This window comes from Pan paniscus, chromosome 12, assembly GCF_029289425.2.
Source record: "Pan paniscus chromosome 12, NHGRI_mPanPan1-v2.0_pri, whole genome shotgun sequence".
Classification (NCBI taxonomy): domain Eukaryota; kingdom Metazoa; phylum Chordata; class Mammalia; order Primates; family Hominidae; genus Pan; species Pan paniscus.
Genome location: NC_073261.2, coordinates 25,553,850 through 25,574,169, shown reverse-complemented (window position 1 = coordinate 25,574,169; position 20,320 = coordinate 25,553,850). Strand labels below are relative to the sequence as shown.

Sequence of the window (20,320 nt, the reverse complement as noted above, 5' to 3'; positions counted from 1 at the left end):
GGCCTACTGGGACTTAAATCCAAGGAGCTGAAATCTGTTTTGGGATGGGGTGGAGTCACATTCTGGACCCTAGACAGAGAATTTCTAAGTTCCAGAAAGTGCTGCTTACTTCGCATTTCCTCTCCCCCACCTTTGCTTTTGAAACTCCTGGCACCAATGCTGCCAAGGTTGGCGGAGCTTTCCTGAGTGGTGTCTGCCAAATGAGGAGTCAAGGAATATCTGGAAAGGCAGCCTCCAGGTCCCTGATGTCAAGACCATTTAGAACTGAAAGTGTCCTAATATCGGGGCACAGGCAATAAGCATTAGTTATTAATCAGCCTGAGAAGTTGATTCTAAAATAGGAGGAAATGATTCAATTATTTCCTCTCAAGGGATTACTCAATGTTGTTTTTATGTTTAAATATTTATTTGTCAACATCAAGAATTCTTAGTACATGATGCACCAGCATTTTTGAACAAGTCATAGATTTGGCCACAAATCAAATTTCAGGATGGGAGGAGTGTCTCCCCTTTAAAATAGAAGAGAGTGAGTAGTCTATGAGGAGGGACCTACAAAGACTGGAAACTATTCTTAGCTCCGTCACTGACTCCAAGTTCATCCCCTCTGTCTTTCAGTTTGGGTAAGCATCAATTACTTATCTAAAATTTGTAATAAGAAAAGTCTTCAAAATTCATGATTGTGTTTATCCTTATGTTAGTACATTTCTATGTTGGTTCTATTCTTCCCCTTATATTTTAAGAAAAGAAGTAAGAAAGTAAATGATTATTTTTCTGAAAGAAAAAATTAATGTATTTATTATTATTCATAGACCTTCAACTACTCTTAGAAAGCCTTTGGTGACTCCTGGGAACAAGCTGAGTCAGGAACAAAAGTTTGAGGGTTTGGGGTTGAGAATAGGACAATTACTTGGCTAATGCTTTAGTCTAGTTCTGATTTTGCTACTCCTTAGTTGCTTTGTGATGACTACTTGCACATGTGTCTGTTTGTGAGTTATTTTTGTGAGCATGCTGCCACCAGCCTGTGTGGATGTCTGTGGTTTCACATGATACATTTTATTTTCTAAAGTCTACTGAATTTTATGTTTTTTTTTTTTTCAAAAATAGAAACTCATATACTTTCCTTCTTAATTTAGTTTCTTTCAGGACATTCTCATGAGACTGGTGAAATATAACTGCGAAGTAGCATGATAATTGTGAAATAGCATGATCATTGTGAGAGCTATATGACCCAAAACTTCCATAGGAATAAGTGCAATGCTTGCATATCTGAAACCTGCTGTTACATCTCTTTGCACTTAATAAATATGTGTTGACTGTTTCATTCTCCTGAGTGGTGCTGAGAAAGTAAAAATCATGGCTGATAAAAATTCTGTTTATGGTTTTGTCTAATTTATTTTTCAGTTGAGATATAGGCTACTCTTCCCAACTCAGTCTTGAAGAGTATCACCAACTGCCTCATGTGTGGTGACCTTCGCTGTCGTATGCCAGTGACTCATCTGGAGTAATCTCAACAACTAGTTACCAATACTTGCTCTTGATTGATAAACAGAATGGGGTTTTGGATCTTAGCAATTCTCACAATTCTCATGTATTCCACAGCAGCAAAGTTTAGTAAGTATTGCCTTCTAAGTATAATTTAAATTTTTATAAATTAAATAATTTCAAGAACATTTACCTTGTTTTAAGCAGTTTGCTTCCAGTTGTTCCAGTTGAATTGTAAACTGAAAAATATATTGCTTTTGTACAATCATTTTTCATTACGAATCTATCAGAAGAAATTCTTTGTAATGGATATATCATCAGTTTGGCTTTACATATTCAAATGCAGCAGAATTTAATGTGGTGCCTGCACATGGGAAGTGTTGTGGATGTTTATTGACTGACACACAGTTTGTTTAGATAGATAAGGCTGCTTTTCCATTGGATAACTGTGGGGAATTTAGCTCCAAATTAATTCATTAACATTTCGTAAGAGATCTTAATCAGTTACTTATTCTTTCCCAAGGTATCACAGTATATGACCGGCTTCTAAATTTAATCCTAGAAGAAAATATTGAGAGTATAAGAATTATGATCTTTTCATTTGATCATTTCAGGGTTGTCTTTATATCTTTTATTTGCAGGTAAACAATCATGGGGCCTGGAAAATGAGGCTTTAATTGTAAGATGTCCTAGACAAGGAAAACCTAGTTACACCGTGGATTGGTATTACTCACAAACAAACAAAAGTATTCCCACTCAGGAAAGAAATCGTGTGTTTGCCTCAGGCCAACTTCTGAAGTTTCTACCAGCTGAAGTTGCTGATTCTGGTATTTATACCTGTATTGTCAGAAGGTATCATGCGGAAAGCTCCCATCTTCTTTCACCCTGCTCCCCTTTCTTCAATGGTTGATTGCCTGAGCTGCCCTTGCTTTCATTCCTTCCCTAGTCCTTTCTGGAACAGTTAAATTTATACAGTGCTTTGAATAAAAGTGATTTGGATAAACTTCTAGGAATACTATCAGGTTGAGGTCTAGCTCATTCTGAGCTATTTGGATTTACAGTTGCAGGGATTGATTTGTAGCTGACTTAGAGAAAAACCTAGCTTTCCTAGTGACCAAGATAACTGAGAGCAATTGCTTACTTTTGGCTGGAATTAAGAACAAACTAGCACAGAAAGTAGTAATCTGGATGTTTTCCATCTCAGGGGGCCTCTAGTAGGTGAAAAGGGGCTTTTAACCTTCAAGTTAAGCCAGAGAAGGCTGATGAGATTGTGTGCCTAAAAATTAATTACTTTTGTTCACAAATTGTTAAATGTTTTGATTTTGTGGCTGTATTTGGCACACACAAAATGTCAAATGAATTAAATCAAAAAGCAGGAAGTATTAGTTAAGGGCCTAGGTCTGAGACTAGACAAGTGTCAAATTCATGCTCTGCCACTAGTTAACTGTGCGATGCCAGCAAGTTACTTCTCTGCCCTTCAGTTTCCTTCTCTGTAAAATGCATATAATGTAATAATATATTTCATCTCAAAGCATTATTGTGAAAATAAACTAAGGTAATGTGTGAAAAGTGCTCATCATCATCACTGGTACAGAGTAAACTCTGAATAAATAGTAATTATCTTTATTACACTGGGATTACAGCATTACAGCAGATGTAGTGTATGAATAAATGGTGAAGAAGTCATTGTTAGGGCTACTATGGGGGCTATGTTTTTAGCTCAAGTGTAACAAAAAAGTATTTAAACTCTAGATTTTAATGTTTATTTTTAAATAAGAAAATAACCATTATGTATATTGATGGTTTTTAAGAAGAAAAGCAATATTAAGTAAAGGCTGAATTTAGATTAAGTTATTTCACAATGCTAAGTGACTCTTTTAATTGTCTGACTTATTTTAACAGTCCCACATTCAATAGGACTGGATATGCGAATGTCACCATATATAAAAAACAATCAGATTGCAATGTTCCAGATTATTTGATGTATTCAACAGTATCTGGATCAGAAAAAAATTCCAAAATTTATTGTCCTACCATTGACCTCTACAATTGGACAGCACCTCTTGAGTGGTTTAAGGTAAGAAGAAATTTGGAAGGAAATAGATGAAAATTACACAATTAAAATAGACACAAGTGGCCGGGCACAGTGGCTCATGCCTGTAATCCCAGCACTTTGGGAGGCCAAGGCAGGCAGATCACTTGAGGCCAGGAGTTCGAGACCAGCCTGGCCAACATGAGGAAACCCCATCTCTACTAAAAATATAAAAATCAGCTGGGTGTGGTGGCACACACCTGTAATCCCAGCAGCTTGGGAGGGTGAGGTATGAAAATCACTTGAACCTAGAAGGCAGAGGTTACAGTGAGCCCAGATTGCACCACTCACTCCAGCCTAGGCAACAAACATTCTGTCAACAGATAAATAAATAAAAGTGAAGAATTACTGAGAAGGAAATGGAATTTCTTATTTCAGAATTGTCAGGCTCTTCAAGGATCAAGGTACAGGGTGCACAAGTCATTTTTGGTCATTGATAATGTGATGACTGAGGACGCAGGTGATTACACCTGTAAATTTATACACAATGAAAATGGAGCCAATTATAGTGTGACGGCAACCAGGTCCTTCACGGTCAAGGGTAAGCTACTGACATTAATGAGATAGAATACTACGTGAAAGAAGTCGAAATGGGAACAGCGGTGCCCTTCTGGTTGGGTTTCTTGCACTTCTCCCTCCTCCCTTTACTTCCTCCTGCTCCATCTTATCTTATACATTCTGAACTATGACGCAAAGAGGTTTTCTGAACACACTATCAAGATTTAAGAAATTTCAGGGGGAAATTACATTACTAATTCAAAGCCACATCTGTTCTTTATTCTTTTTTTGTGACTTAATTTTCCAAAGATAAAGCAATCTGAATGCTAACTTAATTTACTTTTTTTGAATGGAAATACAACTATTTGGAGAGAAAAACCAGCTTTTTTTTTTTTCTAGTTTGGTGTCAGAGTTTCTGCAATTTAAAAAAGAACTTAATCTTTAGTAATACTCATTGGATTCAAAGTTTAATGAGAGGCTTTGTGATGGTATACTATGGTGTACATAAATGTTGTCGAGTGGTTTTTAATCTTTGTTTGCAATACTTTCAACATCATCAATGGCCTTGAGTAGGTCACTTCATTCTAAAAATGTGTTTTCCAAGTTATTTTAAATTTTATAAAAGCTTATTTAAGGGAAAGATTTCACAATCATAGCTTATCAATCTACAAAGGATTGGGGTCTCCTTAGCACAAGTCGATCTACAGACGTAGATGTAATAGCCCCTTTACGTATGACAGTTTTTTCAGGGCAAAGCAATATTGGAGACAAATTTTTGGAGTTTTTCAATACTCCACCGCTGTAAAATAAGCATCACCAGACCACATTCCTATCAGTGCCTCTTCCTGTTTAATATCAACCCTTACAGTGGTCCTTAATCACACTGTCATTAAATAAATGAGCATGAAGGGATGGAGGATTGCAGCAGTGCTCCACAAGCACTGCCCGTCTTTCAGCCTTAGTGGTCACAGGAGTCAGAATTCTGTACGGGGAAGATTTCACTGAGGATGGGCCACCCTAGTGGAGAACTGCGAGCAAATCTGTGGACTCATCCATTTATTGTTTTCCTGGGTCTTTTGAAATCTTCTCTGTAGTCTTATTCTTATTCTGTAGAAGAGTAGTTTTCTAACAACTACTAGGTCATGTAATTAGTTTTATGGGTTGGACCTGCATTTGTTTAAGTGATATCAGAGAATAAAGATATTAAAGAGCATCATAGGTAATAAAAGAAAGTTTTATTTAAGTGCCTTTCTGTTTCGTGTGTGTGTGTGTGTGTGTGTGTTTGTCATTATGGGTTATTGTCAGAAGAACTTGAAAAACATTGCTATGAAATAGAATAGAAACATGAAAATACAAGCTTTATATTGACTAGCATTCAATGCTCTCCTAATATTTATATTTCTTTTTGTCTTTAAGATGAGCAAGGCTTTTCTCTGTTTCCAGTAATCGGAGCCCCTGCACACAATGAAATAAAGGAAGTGGAAATTGGTAAGAAAATTTATCAGAATGCTGTAAATATTGCCTGGAAAAATCCTTCCATATGACCCCTGTTCTGAATTCCCTTAGCAGGGGTCAGGCAATTAGCATAAGGAACCTTGAGGAGTAAGTGAGGTGACATCCCTGGAAGCACCTGCCCCAAGCATTTGCTAATATTGGGAACAGGGACACAGCAATTGCAGTGTTTACATTTGTTTATTGTACTTTGTAATTCATGATGCTTTCATGTATGCATCTAATTTCATCTTCATCTCTATCCCAGAGCTTGGGATGGAGACCTGCAGTGTGTTCATTCTGGGCAATGGTAGCCAGATCCGGTAAAACATGTTTATCTTCAAAGTAGCTTATGGAGAGATGAAGAGAGTTCTGTAGAAATATGTGGAAGAGGGCAGTTGGAAAGAAACTCTAATTTCTAGTAGAGGGCAATCCTTTTACTAGAAATCCTTTATAATATGGGGTTGGTGAAGGCAGAATCATTGGCCTTGTTAGTTTCCCATGCAGATGAGAACATAGTGGGAGCTGAGCTTCAAACCCAGCTGGGTGAATGAAGGTAATGGAAGCAGGGAGGAGGCAAGAGAGGACATAGAAAGAGGAAGGTGCTAGAGATGAGGGAGGGAGGTCCTGGTGGGGTGCATACTAAGTGTTCAGTAAGGTTTTTTTTACATTAAATGGGATAAAATGCCAGTCGCAGAAGTTAATTTTATTGGTGAATGTCCTTACTCCCCTCTAGGAAAAAACGCAAACCTAACTTGCTCTGCTTGTTTTGGAAAAGGCACTCAGTTCTTGGCTGCCGTCCTGTGGCAGCTTAATGGAACAAAAATTACAGACTTTGGTGAACCAAGAATTCAACAAGAGGAAGGGCAAAATCAAAGGTATTTTTATATTGAAGAGAACCATCCTCTTCCCCTTGCACATGGTTTGCACCTGCAAAGTAGGCATTAAAAGTAACAGGTTGCTTTCTTAGTTTCAGCAATGGGCTGGCTTGTCTAGACATGGTTTTAAGAATAGCTGACGTGAAGGAAGAGGATTTATTGCTGCAGTACGACTGTCTGGCCCTGAATTTGCATGGCTTGAGAAGGCACACCGTAAGGCTAAGTAGGAAAAATCCAAGTAAGGAGTGTTTCTGAGACTTTGGTCACCTGAGCTTTCTCTAGCAAGTGTAAGCAGAATGGAGTGTGGTTCCAAGAGATCCATCAAGACAATGGGAATGGCCTGTGCCGTAAAATGTGCTTCTCTTCTTCCGGATGTTGTTTGCTATCTGCTCTTTGTAGACTGTTCCTGTTTGCTGGGAGCTTCTCTGCGGCTTAAATTGCTCGTCCTCCCCCACTCCCTCCTATCGTTGGTTTGTCTAGAACACTCAGCTGCTTCTTTGGTCATCCTTGTTTTCTAACTTTATGAACTCCCTCTGTCTCACTGTATGTGAAAGAAAATGCACCAACAACCGTAAACTGAACGTGTTCTTTTGTGCTCTTTTATAACTTGTATTACATGTTGTAAGCATGGTCCCTTCTATACCTTTTTCTGGTCATAATGAACACTCATTTTGTTAGCGAGGGTGGTAAAGTGAACAAAAAGGGGAAGTATCAAACTACTGCCATTTCAGTGAGAAAATCCTAGGTGCTACTTTATAATAAGACATTTGTTAGGCCATTCTTGCATTGATATAAAGAAATACCTGGGACTGGGTGATTTATATGAAAAGAGGTTTAATTGGCTCACGGTTCTGCAGGCTGTATGGGAAGCATGGCGGCATCTGCTTCTGGGGACACCTCAGGAGCTTTACTCATGGCAGAAGGCAAAGCAAAGGCAGGCACTTCAAACAGTAAAAGCAGGAGCGCGAGAGAGGTGCCACACTTAAACAGCCAGATCTCATGAGAAGTCACTCACTATTGCAAGGACAGCATCAAGGGGATGGTGCTAAACCATTCATGATGAACTCACCCCCATGATCCAATCACCTCCCACCAGGCTCCACCTCGAATACTGGGGATTACCATTCAGCATGAGATTTGGGCAGGAACACAGACCCAAACCATATCACACACATTATCATTGTTAAACTTTATAAAGTGTTTAAGGTACATGGAACACCTGGGAAGTCTGGTAGCTCAGCCCATTTCTTTATTGCATCTGTTATTCACCACGTAATTCAGGTACCACCTATTCCAGGGAGCCTTTCTTGGCCCTCAGTTTGCAGTATACACACTTTCCAAGTACTCTTGTAGCATCCTGTTTGTATCATAGCACTGGTCACATTGCCTTACCTAAATCTGTTTGACAGTCTGCTCAACACGACTGCAAGCTCCATGAGGGCAGGGACATTATCTCATCCATCTTTGGGTCCTTAGTGCAATACCTGGCAGCTAGCCAGTGCTCAGTTAAATATTTGTTGGCTGAATAAATGAATGCACAACCAAATTATTGATACCAAATGTTTTTTTGTGTACATTTCTACTTCTCTAGCTGTAAGTCTTAATTATACAACAAAATACTATTTTTATATTTATGTTTGGTAAATTCAATAACTTTCCTCATCATTTGGAAAGTCAAATTGTTTATTGCTTCCCTACAGTTTTTTCTGAATCTAGCAGGATTTTAACAATATCATTATAATTTGACACAATAAAAGGACAACATGAAACTGATGAGTCTTTATTGGGTTAATTTCAGACGCTATATAATCTTTTAAAAATGTAACATTCTTTTTTATATATAAATAATTGGTGGCATCACAAATAGCCAAAGCAGGGTGGAGAGAGTGATCCTTCCTGGGTGCAGGCAAGAAGGGGATATGTTGTCTACAGAGTTTTCAAAACAGTGATAAAGCTGTCTACAAGTCATTGTGCTTTTTATCATCACTATGCCCAGACAATGTGAAACATCAGAGATGAAGTGCTCCTCCCACAGAGGTGGACTGATCCTTCTCCCCACTCCCTTGGTGTGTCTCTGAATGCAATGTTGTCTTGGAAAACAGCTTTCCAAGCATTTCACTCCTGAGCACTTGCCAGTTTCCTCACTTGTTCTTCACATATCCAGGCAAAGACATCCTGTTTGCTATATGAAGCATTGTATCCCGTATAAAAGGAAGGAAAGAGAGAAATATATTTTTACACTCATCACTCCTCAGGGCCTGTACAACCATGTAGAAATTGTTTAATGTGCTTGTCAAATAGCCAAAGAAAGTGTTAAACCCTGAGTTCCCACCCATGTGTGTGGTATGGTTAGGATTCATCCAGATACACACAGAGAGACACAACAGGAGGAGAAAGGATAGGGGTGTGAGGACAGCGGGCCCCCAATATGGTGTAATCGTGGCAGGTCTCTGCCTGAAGTGGTATGTGGGGTTTTTCTGGTTTTAATTTTGACTTTAACCCCTGATTTGTAAGTTTTTCATGAAATAAACAGAATCATAACTCATGTAGATGGCTATAAGTGCCGTAGTGTTCTGTGGGTCTCTGGTGTCTGCCAGTGATAAGTGTGGCACCCCAGGAAGGCTGTGGACCCCATCAAGGTGCTACGTGAGGGCCATGCTTGGGGTGGTGGTGGGTCCAGTAGACCCTGCAGCCATCCATCCAGCCTGCCCACCCACACTGCCCTTGTGTCCTCCTGCTTTGCTACATTATCATTGATCAATGTCCCTGGTTACCTATGTGTTTGAATTATCTTCGTGTTACAGGTGTTTAATGATTTTGCTCCTTCTAGCTTATTTGTATTTCACCTGTTTTTCTTTAAATCAACATGGTTACACTCTGTTTCAGCAACTGTATAAATTAAACACAAATTATTACTACTGCTATTGAGTTGTCATGATGAATTCTTTTTTATTTCTGAAATTATAGCATTTCTTGAATTTAAGAGAACAAAAACTTGAAAGGCCTATGTCTCCATTTTATTAACTATTACTAAATACATATTTGATGCTCATAATAATAATAATACACATTTATTCATTATTTCCTATGTACAAGGACTTATCTACTTATTTTACATTTAACTTTCTCATTTATTTTCTCAATACTTCAAAGTGAAAGACAAAGAAAGTTGAATAACTTGCGAAATACTACAGTTATGGAGCAAGGATTCAAACACAGCCAGCATTTTCCTAGCTATATGTGTATACAGAAAGTAATGTTTTGTCATCACATACCTGAATTACTTATACTTTTATAAAATAATTCACACTTACGAAGACTTCCTCTGGTGTCTTGGATCAACTTCTTTCCTCTACTTGGAAGCATCCAGCCAATGGCATGGTTACTTCCCAGCAACCCCCACAGGAAGTACGCATTCCTCTGTGCATCCAGCTGGGGTTTTTAGAGAGAGAGTGACCTGGAAAGGAATCCTGTTGAAACGATTTACTTACGGAGTTTTCATTATTTAACCTGATGACAGTAAGCTCTCTTTGTCAATTTTCACTTTTTCCCCCCAATTTTGTGTCACATCACCTTGATAATTCTTGATTCCATACTGCTGGTCACTGAGAGAACTGATAAACTATTAGAAGTTGTGGAGGAATTCGTGAATATGGGCCAGTGATTTTTCTACCTTAAAACTGGGAGCCCATGCATGGAGACTTAAGACGGAAAAGAACCGTATCAGCAAATCTCATTTGAGATTCTTCTCACATTCATCAGTGCATATGCATGTTGCATCTGCATTTTGTGAAGCAAGGAGTACTAGGAAAAATTTCTGGGTTGGTTGAGTAATGTTCACCATGAGAGAAGTATGGGCTATGAGTAGGACCTAGAACTTAGTAATTTGACTTTTGAATTCTTTATCAAAGATGCTTTAGCCACTTAGGTGACTCTTGCTTCTTCTCCTACCTCCCACACTGCCAAGCCCTTAGAGGCAACGAGTCTCTCAGACCTGTTGATGCCTTCTCCTTAATGCCCTGACAGCACCTTGTCCATTCCTTTCTCATTATTGCATGAGTTACAACCCTCTGCATCTTGCAACCCAAGTACCACACTCCATTCTTCTCTGAGTGCCCATAGTTTCTTTCCACAGAAACAAACTTTCTGCTACCATCAGATTAATCTCTTGGGAAAACCACTCAAGTCTCCAGTGCTCCTGTGACCTTCAGAATAAGGCAATCTGCCTTAGTTGGGGTTTCAAGTCTGGACAGAACCTGGCCCTGACCAAACTTTCTAATCATATCTTCCACCAATTCCCCAAACTGGGTTATTCCACTTCCTCAGAAAACATACTTCCTCTCTGCACTTAGGCTTATGGTATTCTCTCTGCCCAGGTGGGCATTTCCTTTTTTGCATCTCCCTGAATCCTACTCATCTTTCAGAGGCCTCCTCTTCCTCCAGGAAGGCTCCCTTTCCCAGTCCTGCATGGAGCAAGCTCTCCTTCTAAACTCCTCTGCCAGCAAAAATCATGCTTTTGCCTCCCATCTTAGTTAAGTTGACAAGTGTCTCTCTGCCTCTTTTGCCTTTGAGAATTCCCTATAATGCTTAGCCTGATGTGTTGTAGAGGCTCAATAAATGTGACTGTCCTGGTACTTAAAGCAGCCATGAAAATTCCCAGTGGGTATATCTTATGTGAAATTCTTGTACTCCCAAGGGAAGCCAGCATCCATGTATCAGTTTATTATATCTTTTTTCAGTAGTAATAATAATCTTTTTCTTTCTTTTGAATAGTTGATCATCATAGCACCTACTGCATAATTGCAGTATGTAGTGTATTTTTAATGCTAATCAATGTCCTGGTTATCATCCTAAAAATGTTCTGGATTGAGGCCACTCTGCTCTGGAGAGACATAGCTAAACCTTACAAGACTAGGAATGGTAAGTGGCAAATACCAAGTTTTTCTCCCAAAGAAAAAGTCCCATAATAACTGTTGGTTACTTGTCTATTAATCTTTCAGTAGCTAGGCTGCTAAGCCCAGATTCCATTTTGCTTGCTAATCTGTTATCAGTGAGTTGTGTTTTTGGATTTTCTTAGAGGCCATTTTCCATCCTGCTATGTAAATCCTCATGGTCCTGAGATCCATCTCAACAGCTCACTTTTCTTCCCCGATAGGATTGCTATTCCTACTGAGTTCCCAATAACAGAATCTGCCCCAAGCCCAGAAAGGTGTAAATTTCATAATGTATTGGTAAGACATTATGAAGTTAAACACAGTAGCAAAATTGTTCCTGTTTTCCAGATGTGAGCAGGTTAGAAAGGTCTATCGGAAAGCATGTGTGTTCTACCTGAAACCCTGATCCGTAAAGTCTAACCCAGGCACACAAGCATGTGCATGAAAGGAGTCAGTTCTGCCTGCTAGATGCAAACTTCATGCTTTCATTTGGAGGCAGATACATGTTGCATTTTTCAAACAGTTGACTGAAGTAGGAGCTCATTGTTTGATCTGTGGAAAATTCAGATCCCTTAAAAAATTCTATGCCCTTGCTACTATTAGCTTCAAATTTTTTCACTTCCCCAGGGGAGTATGGGGAAACCAAAGATGAAACCAAAGTCTATTCAGCACAGAAGGCCCCCTTATTCATAGATTATTAATCAAAATTGATGAGATGGACAGGTTCTTGTCCACTTTTTTGTTATTTAGTCTGTGACAGTAAAAAGGAGAAACACTTTGGGATGAAGACTGTTATTTCCTGATAGTGTTTTGTGGCAGTGGTTTGCCGTCAACATCTCTTGAGTCTAGAATATTTTGGAGGATGACATACATTCACCAACAGCCATAAAACTTGGAGAGGAATGTCTTTGAAGAGCCCAGTGAGAATTTTTAGAATCAAGTAAGAAGTTGTACTTCTTGTTTTCATTTTCAGATGGAAAGCTCTATGATGCTTATGTTATCTACCCACGGAACTACAAATCCAGTACAGATGGGGCCAGTCGTGTAGAGCACTTTGTTCACCAGATTCTGCCTGATGTTCTTGAAAATAAATTTGGCTATACCTTATGCATTTATGGGAGAGATATGCTACCTGGAGAAGGTAAAGCTATTGACATACATTAGGGACAGAAATTCATGCTTATTAAAGGCTGTGAACTAGGTGGCCTTATCCCTGCATTGGAAAATGAATTGCATTTACTACCACAGGCCTTAAGACCAGAACTTTAAATATTTATCCAGAAGCAGACACTTATCCTTCAATCGTCCCTCTCCCATCATTGTCCCAGTGATGAGATCTTCACAGTAATGTTGGTGGTGTGAATTCAGAGTTAGAAGTCCTTTGCTTCAAGGACTTAGCAAACCATCATCCCTACTTTATTCCCTTGGTCCCCCACCAGGATAACTCTGCCACTTCTTAATTCTGTCCATAAGATTTGAAAGAGGACTTAAAAATTGACGAATTTTGTTCTGGTAGCCATAGGCACTAGCTGAAATACCTTAAAAGTACTCAGAGAGTCTTCATGACTTTCTTCATGTTGGTGACACATTTGCAAATTTATATTCTCACCAGAACAAAAAGAACTATAGCTTCTGTTCCTTAATATTCCTACCCAATTTTATATACTTCTGACAGTTTTATCACAACTCCTGTGATTGCAGTAGTTATTTTTCCCTTCCCTTCATACATTTATGTCCAGTACCTATGGACCCTCCTTGTGAACTCTTCTCTAATTTCTCACAGACCAGGAAGGGTTTGGAATATAACTGGGGCTCAGCTATCAAGGGCCTAAGCATAATAAAGTAAATGTTCAGTTTTACATTTTAAACTCATTTTACTAAGAAGAGGAATTCACATGCCTATAGATGTAAAGGTATGAACAACAGGTGACTTTGGTTTACCCTGGAATATCTGGGAATGCTAATAGCCTCAATAACGGCTCAAGAGACTTGTGAAAGATACAATTTAGGAGAATCTAATGCATTTCTTCTCTCGAGGCTCTCTTCTTCCCCCATTTTCCCACTGGCCACCCATGCAGGTAGAAGTAATGAGTAATGCTCTCAAACACTCTTTTCATATTACAAATGTACTGAAGAACCTGCAGGGACTCCAGTTGTTTGTGAGCTCAACAATGTGCCACATCTGGCCACAAGCTCTTCACCTCTTCTTTCTCAGTCCATCCACCTAAGTTCTAGTTACACTTCTCCTCAGCCAAACCCAGGTGCTAGCTCTCTCACACTCAAGCTTGTGCTGCCTTCAATGTGTGACAACATACTAATCTGGAATGGTTTTCTACTTCCCTCTGTCAATGCATGTCCTCTGACCTTTCCTCAACCAAAATAAATGAAACCCAACAACACCAAACTTCACTCTTCACTTAGGAAAGTTCATGACTGACTAAGGTACTGTCTATAGTCTCATGCAACTTATCTTGCATTTGCCCCATCAAAATCCTCTCTGCACCACCACTCCATCCAGTGGCCCTGGGTGGCTGATCATCATGGAATCCATTGCACCCTTGTCCTCTGCTCCAGGCTGGGTTTGGCCAATGGGAGGCACTGGCAGGAGGTCAGAGGGTGGTCATGTACCTGCCTCTCCACGTGGGGCTTCTGGAGCAGCTGTGCTTCTCCCTCTGGGAGCACCTCTTCTCAGCTGGCCTGCCTCATGCATCTGCAATCCCTCAGACACCCCTCTGTGAGAATATCTTGGATTGTTTTCTTCACGGTTGTGCTTTCTCCTGTTGCAGTGAGGACTGGGTATTTCATGTTCTTTCTGAGTCCACCCGGAGCTAATTGGAATCACCATGGCGTCTACGCTGTATAAACACAAAATGGGAAAGGGGATCTATTGTCCCTTGAGATTTTTCTAGTTTGGATCAAATCAGTTTCTACAACAGAGATTAATGGGGGTGAAGTAAAGTCAGGACTTACTTTCCTAGAGACTTTGGACAATTTTGAGGGGCAAAGCTTCCTGAGTTTGTGCTTTTTAATATGTGAGTTAAAATTTTAAGCCATTGAAAAACATATAAGCAAATATTCTAAGAAGATAATATGTATTCTAAGAAGAATGAACCAGAATTCTAAGTCTCTAATGCAACAATAGACTAAATATCTTTACATTCCCATTTACTTGGAAGGACTCTGTTTTAGTTAAGACTAAGCTACCTGGGAAATAAAAAGAGGACATTGGGGCTGATATTCTCACAAATGAAAGGAACACAAAGAACAAAACGGGTTCTCTATCCACACATATTTCCACTTCTCTGAGTAAGTGACTTGATGTCAGAGAATCTCACACCAGATTATAACAATAAGACTTTTAAATGTTCAGGATGTTTATGTTTAAAGCATTAGACTGATAGGAAATCTGATCTATTTCTTGTATGACTAGATGTAGTCACTGCAGTGGAAACCAACATACGAAAGAGCAGGCGGCACATTTTCATCCTGACCCCTCAGATCACTCACAACAAGGAGTTTGCCTACGAGCAGGAAGTTGCCCTGCACTGTGCCCTCATCCAGAACGACGCCAAGGTGATACTTATTGAGATGGAGGCTCTGAGCGAGCTGGACATGCTGCAGGCTGAGGCGCTTCAGGACTCCCTCCGGCATCTTATGAAAGTACAGGGGACCATCAAGTGGAGGGAGGACCACATCGCCAATAAAAGGTCCCTGAATTCCAAATTCTGGAAGCACGTGAGGTACCAAATGCCTGTGCCAAGCAAAATTCCCAGAAAGGCCTCTAGTTTGACTCCCTTGGCTGCCCAGAAGCAATAGTGCCTGCTGTGATGTGCAAAGGCATCTGAGTTTGAAGCTTTCCTGACTTCTCCTAGCTGGCTTATGCCCCTGCACTGAAGTATGAGGAGCAGGAATATTAAAGGGATTCAGGCCTCAGGTTTCATCTGGTAACTTTCCTTCCATTTCCCTGCTTCTGGGTGGATGCAAAATGGCCAGAAATTTTTCTCCTCAATCCTCCACCATACTCCAGCCACCATTTCCTTCCCTTTTCCCTTTTGCTTGCCTGTCTTCACTGTGGTGTGGGATGTTTTCACTACTCTTTTTTCCTCTCTCTCTGTCTTGCTTTGTTTCTCCTCATTCTTTGTCAATAATCTGAATAGCAAACTAATCATTCGACAGTAGATTTTCACGTCATCTTGAAGAACATTCTGATTCCCTCAGGCAGAATGTCAGTTGTAAATCTTGTTCCCAACATGCCAGATTTTCTTTATTTTTTATATGTATAATATTTTATATATAATATTATATACAGTATTATATATAATATTATATAATATATAATATATAAAATGTGTATATAATTATATATATAATTATATAAAATATAACAGAATATCTAATAATGTATAATATATAACATATAAAAATAATATTATTTAATATATAATACATAATATTTTATATATAATATTTTTATATAACATTTTAAATGTAATATAATATATAATTATTAATTATATATAATTAATATATAATATATATTTTATATAATATAATGTTATATATAATATATTATATATTTTATATAATATAATATTATATATAATATATTATATATTTTATATAACATAATATTATCTATAACATATTATATATTTTATATAATATATAATATATGGTATATTTTATATAATATAAATAATATATAATATATTATATATTTTATGTAATATAAATATATATAATATATTATATATGATATAATATATAATATATTATATATATTTATATAATATATAATATAATATATCATATATAATATGATATATAATCTATAATCTATAATATATAATATACAATTATTAAACATTATTATTATTAATAATAGTAATTATATTATATATACAATTATATATAATATATAATAGTATATATCATATTATATATGATATATATTTTATATATAAAATTTATATATAATATTATCTATAAATTATATATTGTATATATAATATATATTATATAATATTATATATAATACATTTCATATATAATATTATATATCATATTATATATTTTATATACAATATGATATATAATATAATTTATATATTATATATTTATATATGATTATTATATAAATTATATAACTATAAATGATATATTTATATGTAATTATTAATTATATAATAATTTATATAATAATTACATATAAATATTTATATGTAATTATTAATTATATAATAATTTATATAATAATTACATATAAATATATAATTTATATTTGTATAATTTATATAATAATCATATATAAATATATAATATATAAATTATATTATATATCATATTGTATATAAAATATATAATATGATATATAATATTATATACAAAATGTATAATATATATAATATTATATAACATATATTATATATAAAATATATAATTTTATATATAATATTATATATAAATTTTATATATATAAAATATATATCATATATAATATTATATAGTATATATTATATATATTCTATATATAGTATATATAATATATTATATATAATATATAGTATTCTATATAAATAATTTAACATGTTTTATATAGAATATTATATATAATATAATATATATTTTATATAGAATATTTTATATATATAGTATTTTATATATATGTATTTGAGACAGTGTCTCCTATGAACATACTTGTGGACTTACAATTTTATTTTGACACTTAAGAGTGGTCATAGGGTAGGTGCATATTTAACTTTCAGAGAAACTTATACATTGTTTCGCAAACTAATTGTACTACTTTCCATTCCCACCAGTTGTGTATGAGAGCTCCGCTGCTTCATTGCCTCACCAATAATTGGTGTTGTCAAGTTTCTTTATATTTTAATAATTTTCACAGGTGTTAGATGAAGATCACCATGGTCTTAACCTGAAGTTCCCCGACTAATGATGATGAGCCCTTTTCATGTTTTCATTGGCCATTCGTATATATTTTTTAGCGAAGGCAAAATATTTTGCCTTATTTAAATTGTATTTCTTTGTATATTGTTGATGTGTAGGAATTATTTATGTATTGTGGATGCAAGTTCTTTGCCAGATAGATGTAAAGTGAGAATGTTTCCAGGGTTATCTATTCATTTTTAAGTGATGTCTTTGTTTAGTAGACATTTTTAATTTTGGTGATGTCCAATTAATCAATGTGTCCCAAATGGCTATTGTTTTTTGTGTCCTAGCTAAGAATTTTTTTTTTTTTTGCCTGTCCAAGGGCATGATTTATTTATTTATTTTTTGCCTGTTCAAGGGTCTTCTCTGTATTTTTATGAAATATTTACGGTTCTAGCTTTTATGTTTAGGTCCATGGTCTATTGTGAATTGATACTTGTATATAGAACAAGGCAAGGACAAAGTACTTTTTTCTGCTGCTGCTTCTTCTGTAGAGGTACCCAGCTGTTCCAGCAATGTTTGTGAAAGACTGTTTTTTCCCCACTGAATTGACATGGTGCTTTGTTAAAAAAATCAATTGACTAGATATGTGTGGATCTATTAGTCTACTTTCTATTTTGTATGTTTGTATGTTTCTGTGAATATCACATTGCCATAATTACTATTGCCTTATTATAAATCCTCAAGTCAGTATAAGTCTCTCAACTTTGTTCATCTTTGTCAAGATTGCCCAGACAGGCCGGGCAGGTGGCTCACCCCTGTAATTTCAACACTTTGGGAGGCCGAAATGGGCGGATCACCTGAGGTCGAGAGTTCAAAACCAGCCTGACCAACACGGAGAAACCCCGTCTCTACTAAAAATACAAAAGTAGCCAGGCGTGATAGTGCATGCCTCTAATCCCAGCTACTCGGGAGGCTGAGGCAGGAGAATCGCTTGAACCCGGGAGGCGGAGGTTGCAGTGAGCCGAGATCGCGTCATTGCACTCACTCCAGCCTGGGCAACAAGAGCAAAACTTCGTCTCTGTCCGGACAATCCTAGATTATTTGCATTTTCATATGAATTTTAGAAACAGCTTCTTAATTTCTTTGAAAATTTTTCCTGGGATTTGGATTGAATTGTATTAAATATATAGATTCTGTAATATATAGAGTCTAAAAATATACAGTGTGGAGAATAGATGTCTTAAGTCTTCCAATCCGTAAACGTGGTATATCCCTTTATTACTTAGATGTTTCATCTCTGTTAGCAATATTTTGTAGTTTTCACAGGAGATATCTCATATATTATCCAATGAATTTATACTTTGGTATTTTGATTTTTAAATGCTATGGTAAATGGCACTTTTAACAAACTTCACTTTTCAAGTTTCCATCTCTAATATATAGAATTGCTATTGATTTTTATATTCCATGATCTTGATAAACTTAATATTTCCAGTAGTTTTTTTTTTTGTAGATTTCAAAAGTTGGTCTACATATAATTATGCTCTCTGTTAAAACCAGTAGTTTTAATTCTTTCTTCTCAATCTTTATGCTTTCTAATTTTATTTTTATTTCTTCACTTGTTGCAAAGCAGTTGTCCCAGGTGGGAGCCAAAATCCTTATCTCATTACTAATCTTAGGAAAAATTAAAATATTTCACTATTATGAGGTCACCTGTAAGTTTCTTATAGATGTTCTTTATCAGATTAAGAAAGGTCATTTCTACTCTCGGTTTTCTGATCGTTATTAATTCAGAAAGGGTGTTGAATTTTGTCAGATGCTTTTATTTGCATTTATTGAAATAATTACATATTTTTATTTATTATGTGGTGAATTATCTTGATTGGGTAAAAAGAATTAAAATCATTGTCTCATTAAACATTTTGCCTGTCGGCCATGGGTTTCCCTTTTCCTTTTGTTAAATAACAGTTCTGCCACAAAATAAAAATCTAGAAACACACATTCCCCTTTGGCCTCCTTAAAAAAAATTAAAACTTCAACAATTGCACCCCTCTCTATTACTTCCCTATAGTGAACTCCCATCCTTCTGGGAAAGCAAAAAGCCTGGGGCGCATTTGTGTACTTGAGACGCGGAGCCCCTCTCACCTTCGGCATCCCCCGGGGACCCCTCTTCCACCCTCAGCCCTCCCCTCCTCTTCCTCTGAAGAGCCTGGCGGCCGCTGCGGCCAGCGGTCCTCCCTCCTGGCATCCTCTGCTGTGAACCGCGGCCTGCAGGGTGCTTGAGAGCGGCCCGGGCGCGCCCCCTTCCGGCCCCGCAGGTCACCCGGCTACGGCCCGGGTTTTCCCGGGACCCGCGCCGCGCGGCTGGGGAGGAAGCGCCAGACGCCTGGGGCCCACGCCGTCCGCGGGAAAAGGGCAAGGCGCTGGGTTTTCCAGCAGCAACCTTTGGACCCCGCGATCCAGTAGCTCCGGTAACTCCACGCGGGGCGTCTGGGTGGAGGAGCCGGTCCTGGAGCACGGCTGCGAGGAGCACCCGGACCGGAGGGTCCCCAGACCGGGCCCCCGAGTCAGGGAGGATTCTACGCCAGGGAGCGCCCCAGACTGAGAGCGCCCCAGACCGCTACACTCCCGGACCCGGAGCTTCGCCCGACCGCGGGCAGTGCCCACCTGCAGCCTCCACTGGCCGGGGTTAGCAGCCAGGAGCTGCCAGACGCCTGACATTCTTCTTTCTGTTCCTACTTTTTTTCCTTCTTCTTTTTTTCTTTTCTTTTTTTTTTTTTTTGTAGCCCTCTCTGGGTGCCTTATCTCTTTAATCACACCTCTCTTTCACTTTCCACGGTAGTCAGGAGGCGGAGATCGCTGCTTCTCACCTACTTTCTGAACTTGGCCTCCGCAGTCGCGACCTGGCGTGAAGGAGGAGCTGCCGCCCCCGCCCCAGCCTCGGGGAAGCCTCTCTGAAGGTAAGGGTGGGCTCCGCTGCCACCCGCATCCCCTCCCCACCCCCCAGAGGAAGGGAAGACCACCATCCGGGGAGGGATTCTCAAATCAAGATCAAT

General features: G+C 37.9%; 1 protein-coding gene across 1 annotated transcript; it reads left to right on the top strand.

Annotated features, from left to right (window-relative positions):
• The first annotated feature begins 464 nt into the window (after nt 1-464).
• On the top strand, nt 465-15,627 carry LOC100983215 (interleukin-1 receptor-like 1). The gene is made up of 11 exons (XM_034951153.3): nt 465-620; nt 1,402-1,611; nt 2,124-2,334; nt 3,385-3,559; nt 3,953-4,115; nt 5,489-5,560; nt 6,300-6,441; nt 6,534-6,679; nt 11,215-11,361; nt 12,349-12,516; nt 14,806-15,627. Exons 2-11 carry the CDS (start codon nt 1,551-1,553, stop codon nt 15,189-15,191), a joined length of 1,671 nt encoding a protein of 556 aa, XP_034807044.2. The 5' UTR covers nt 465-620; nt 1,402-1,550; the 3' UTR covers nt 15,192-15,627.
• Nucleotides 15,628-20,320: the final 4,693 nt, after the last annotated feature.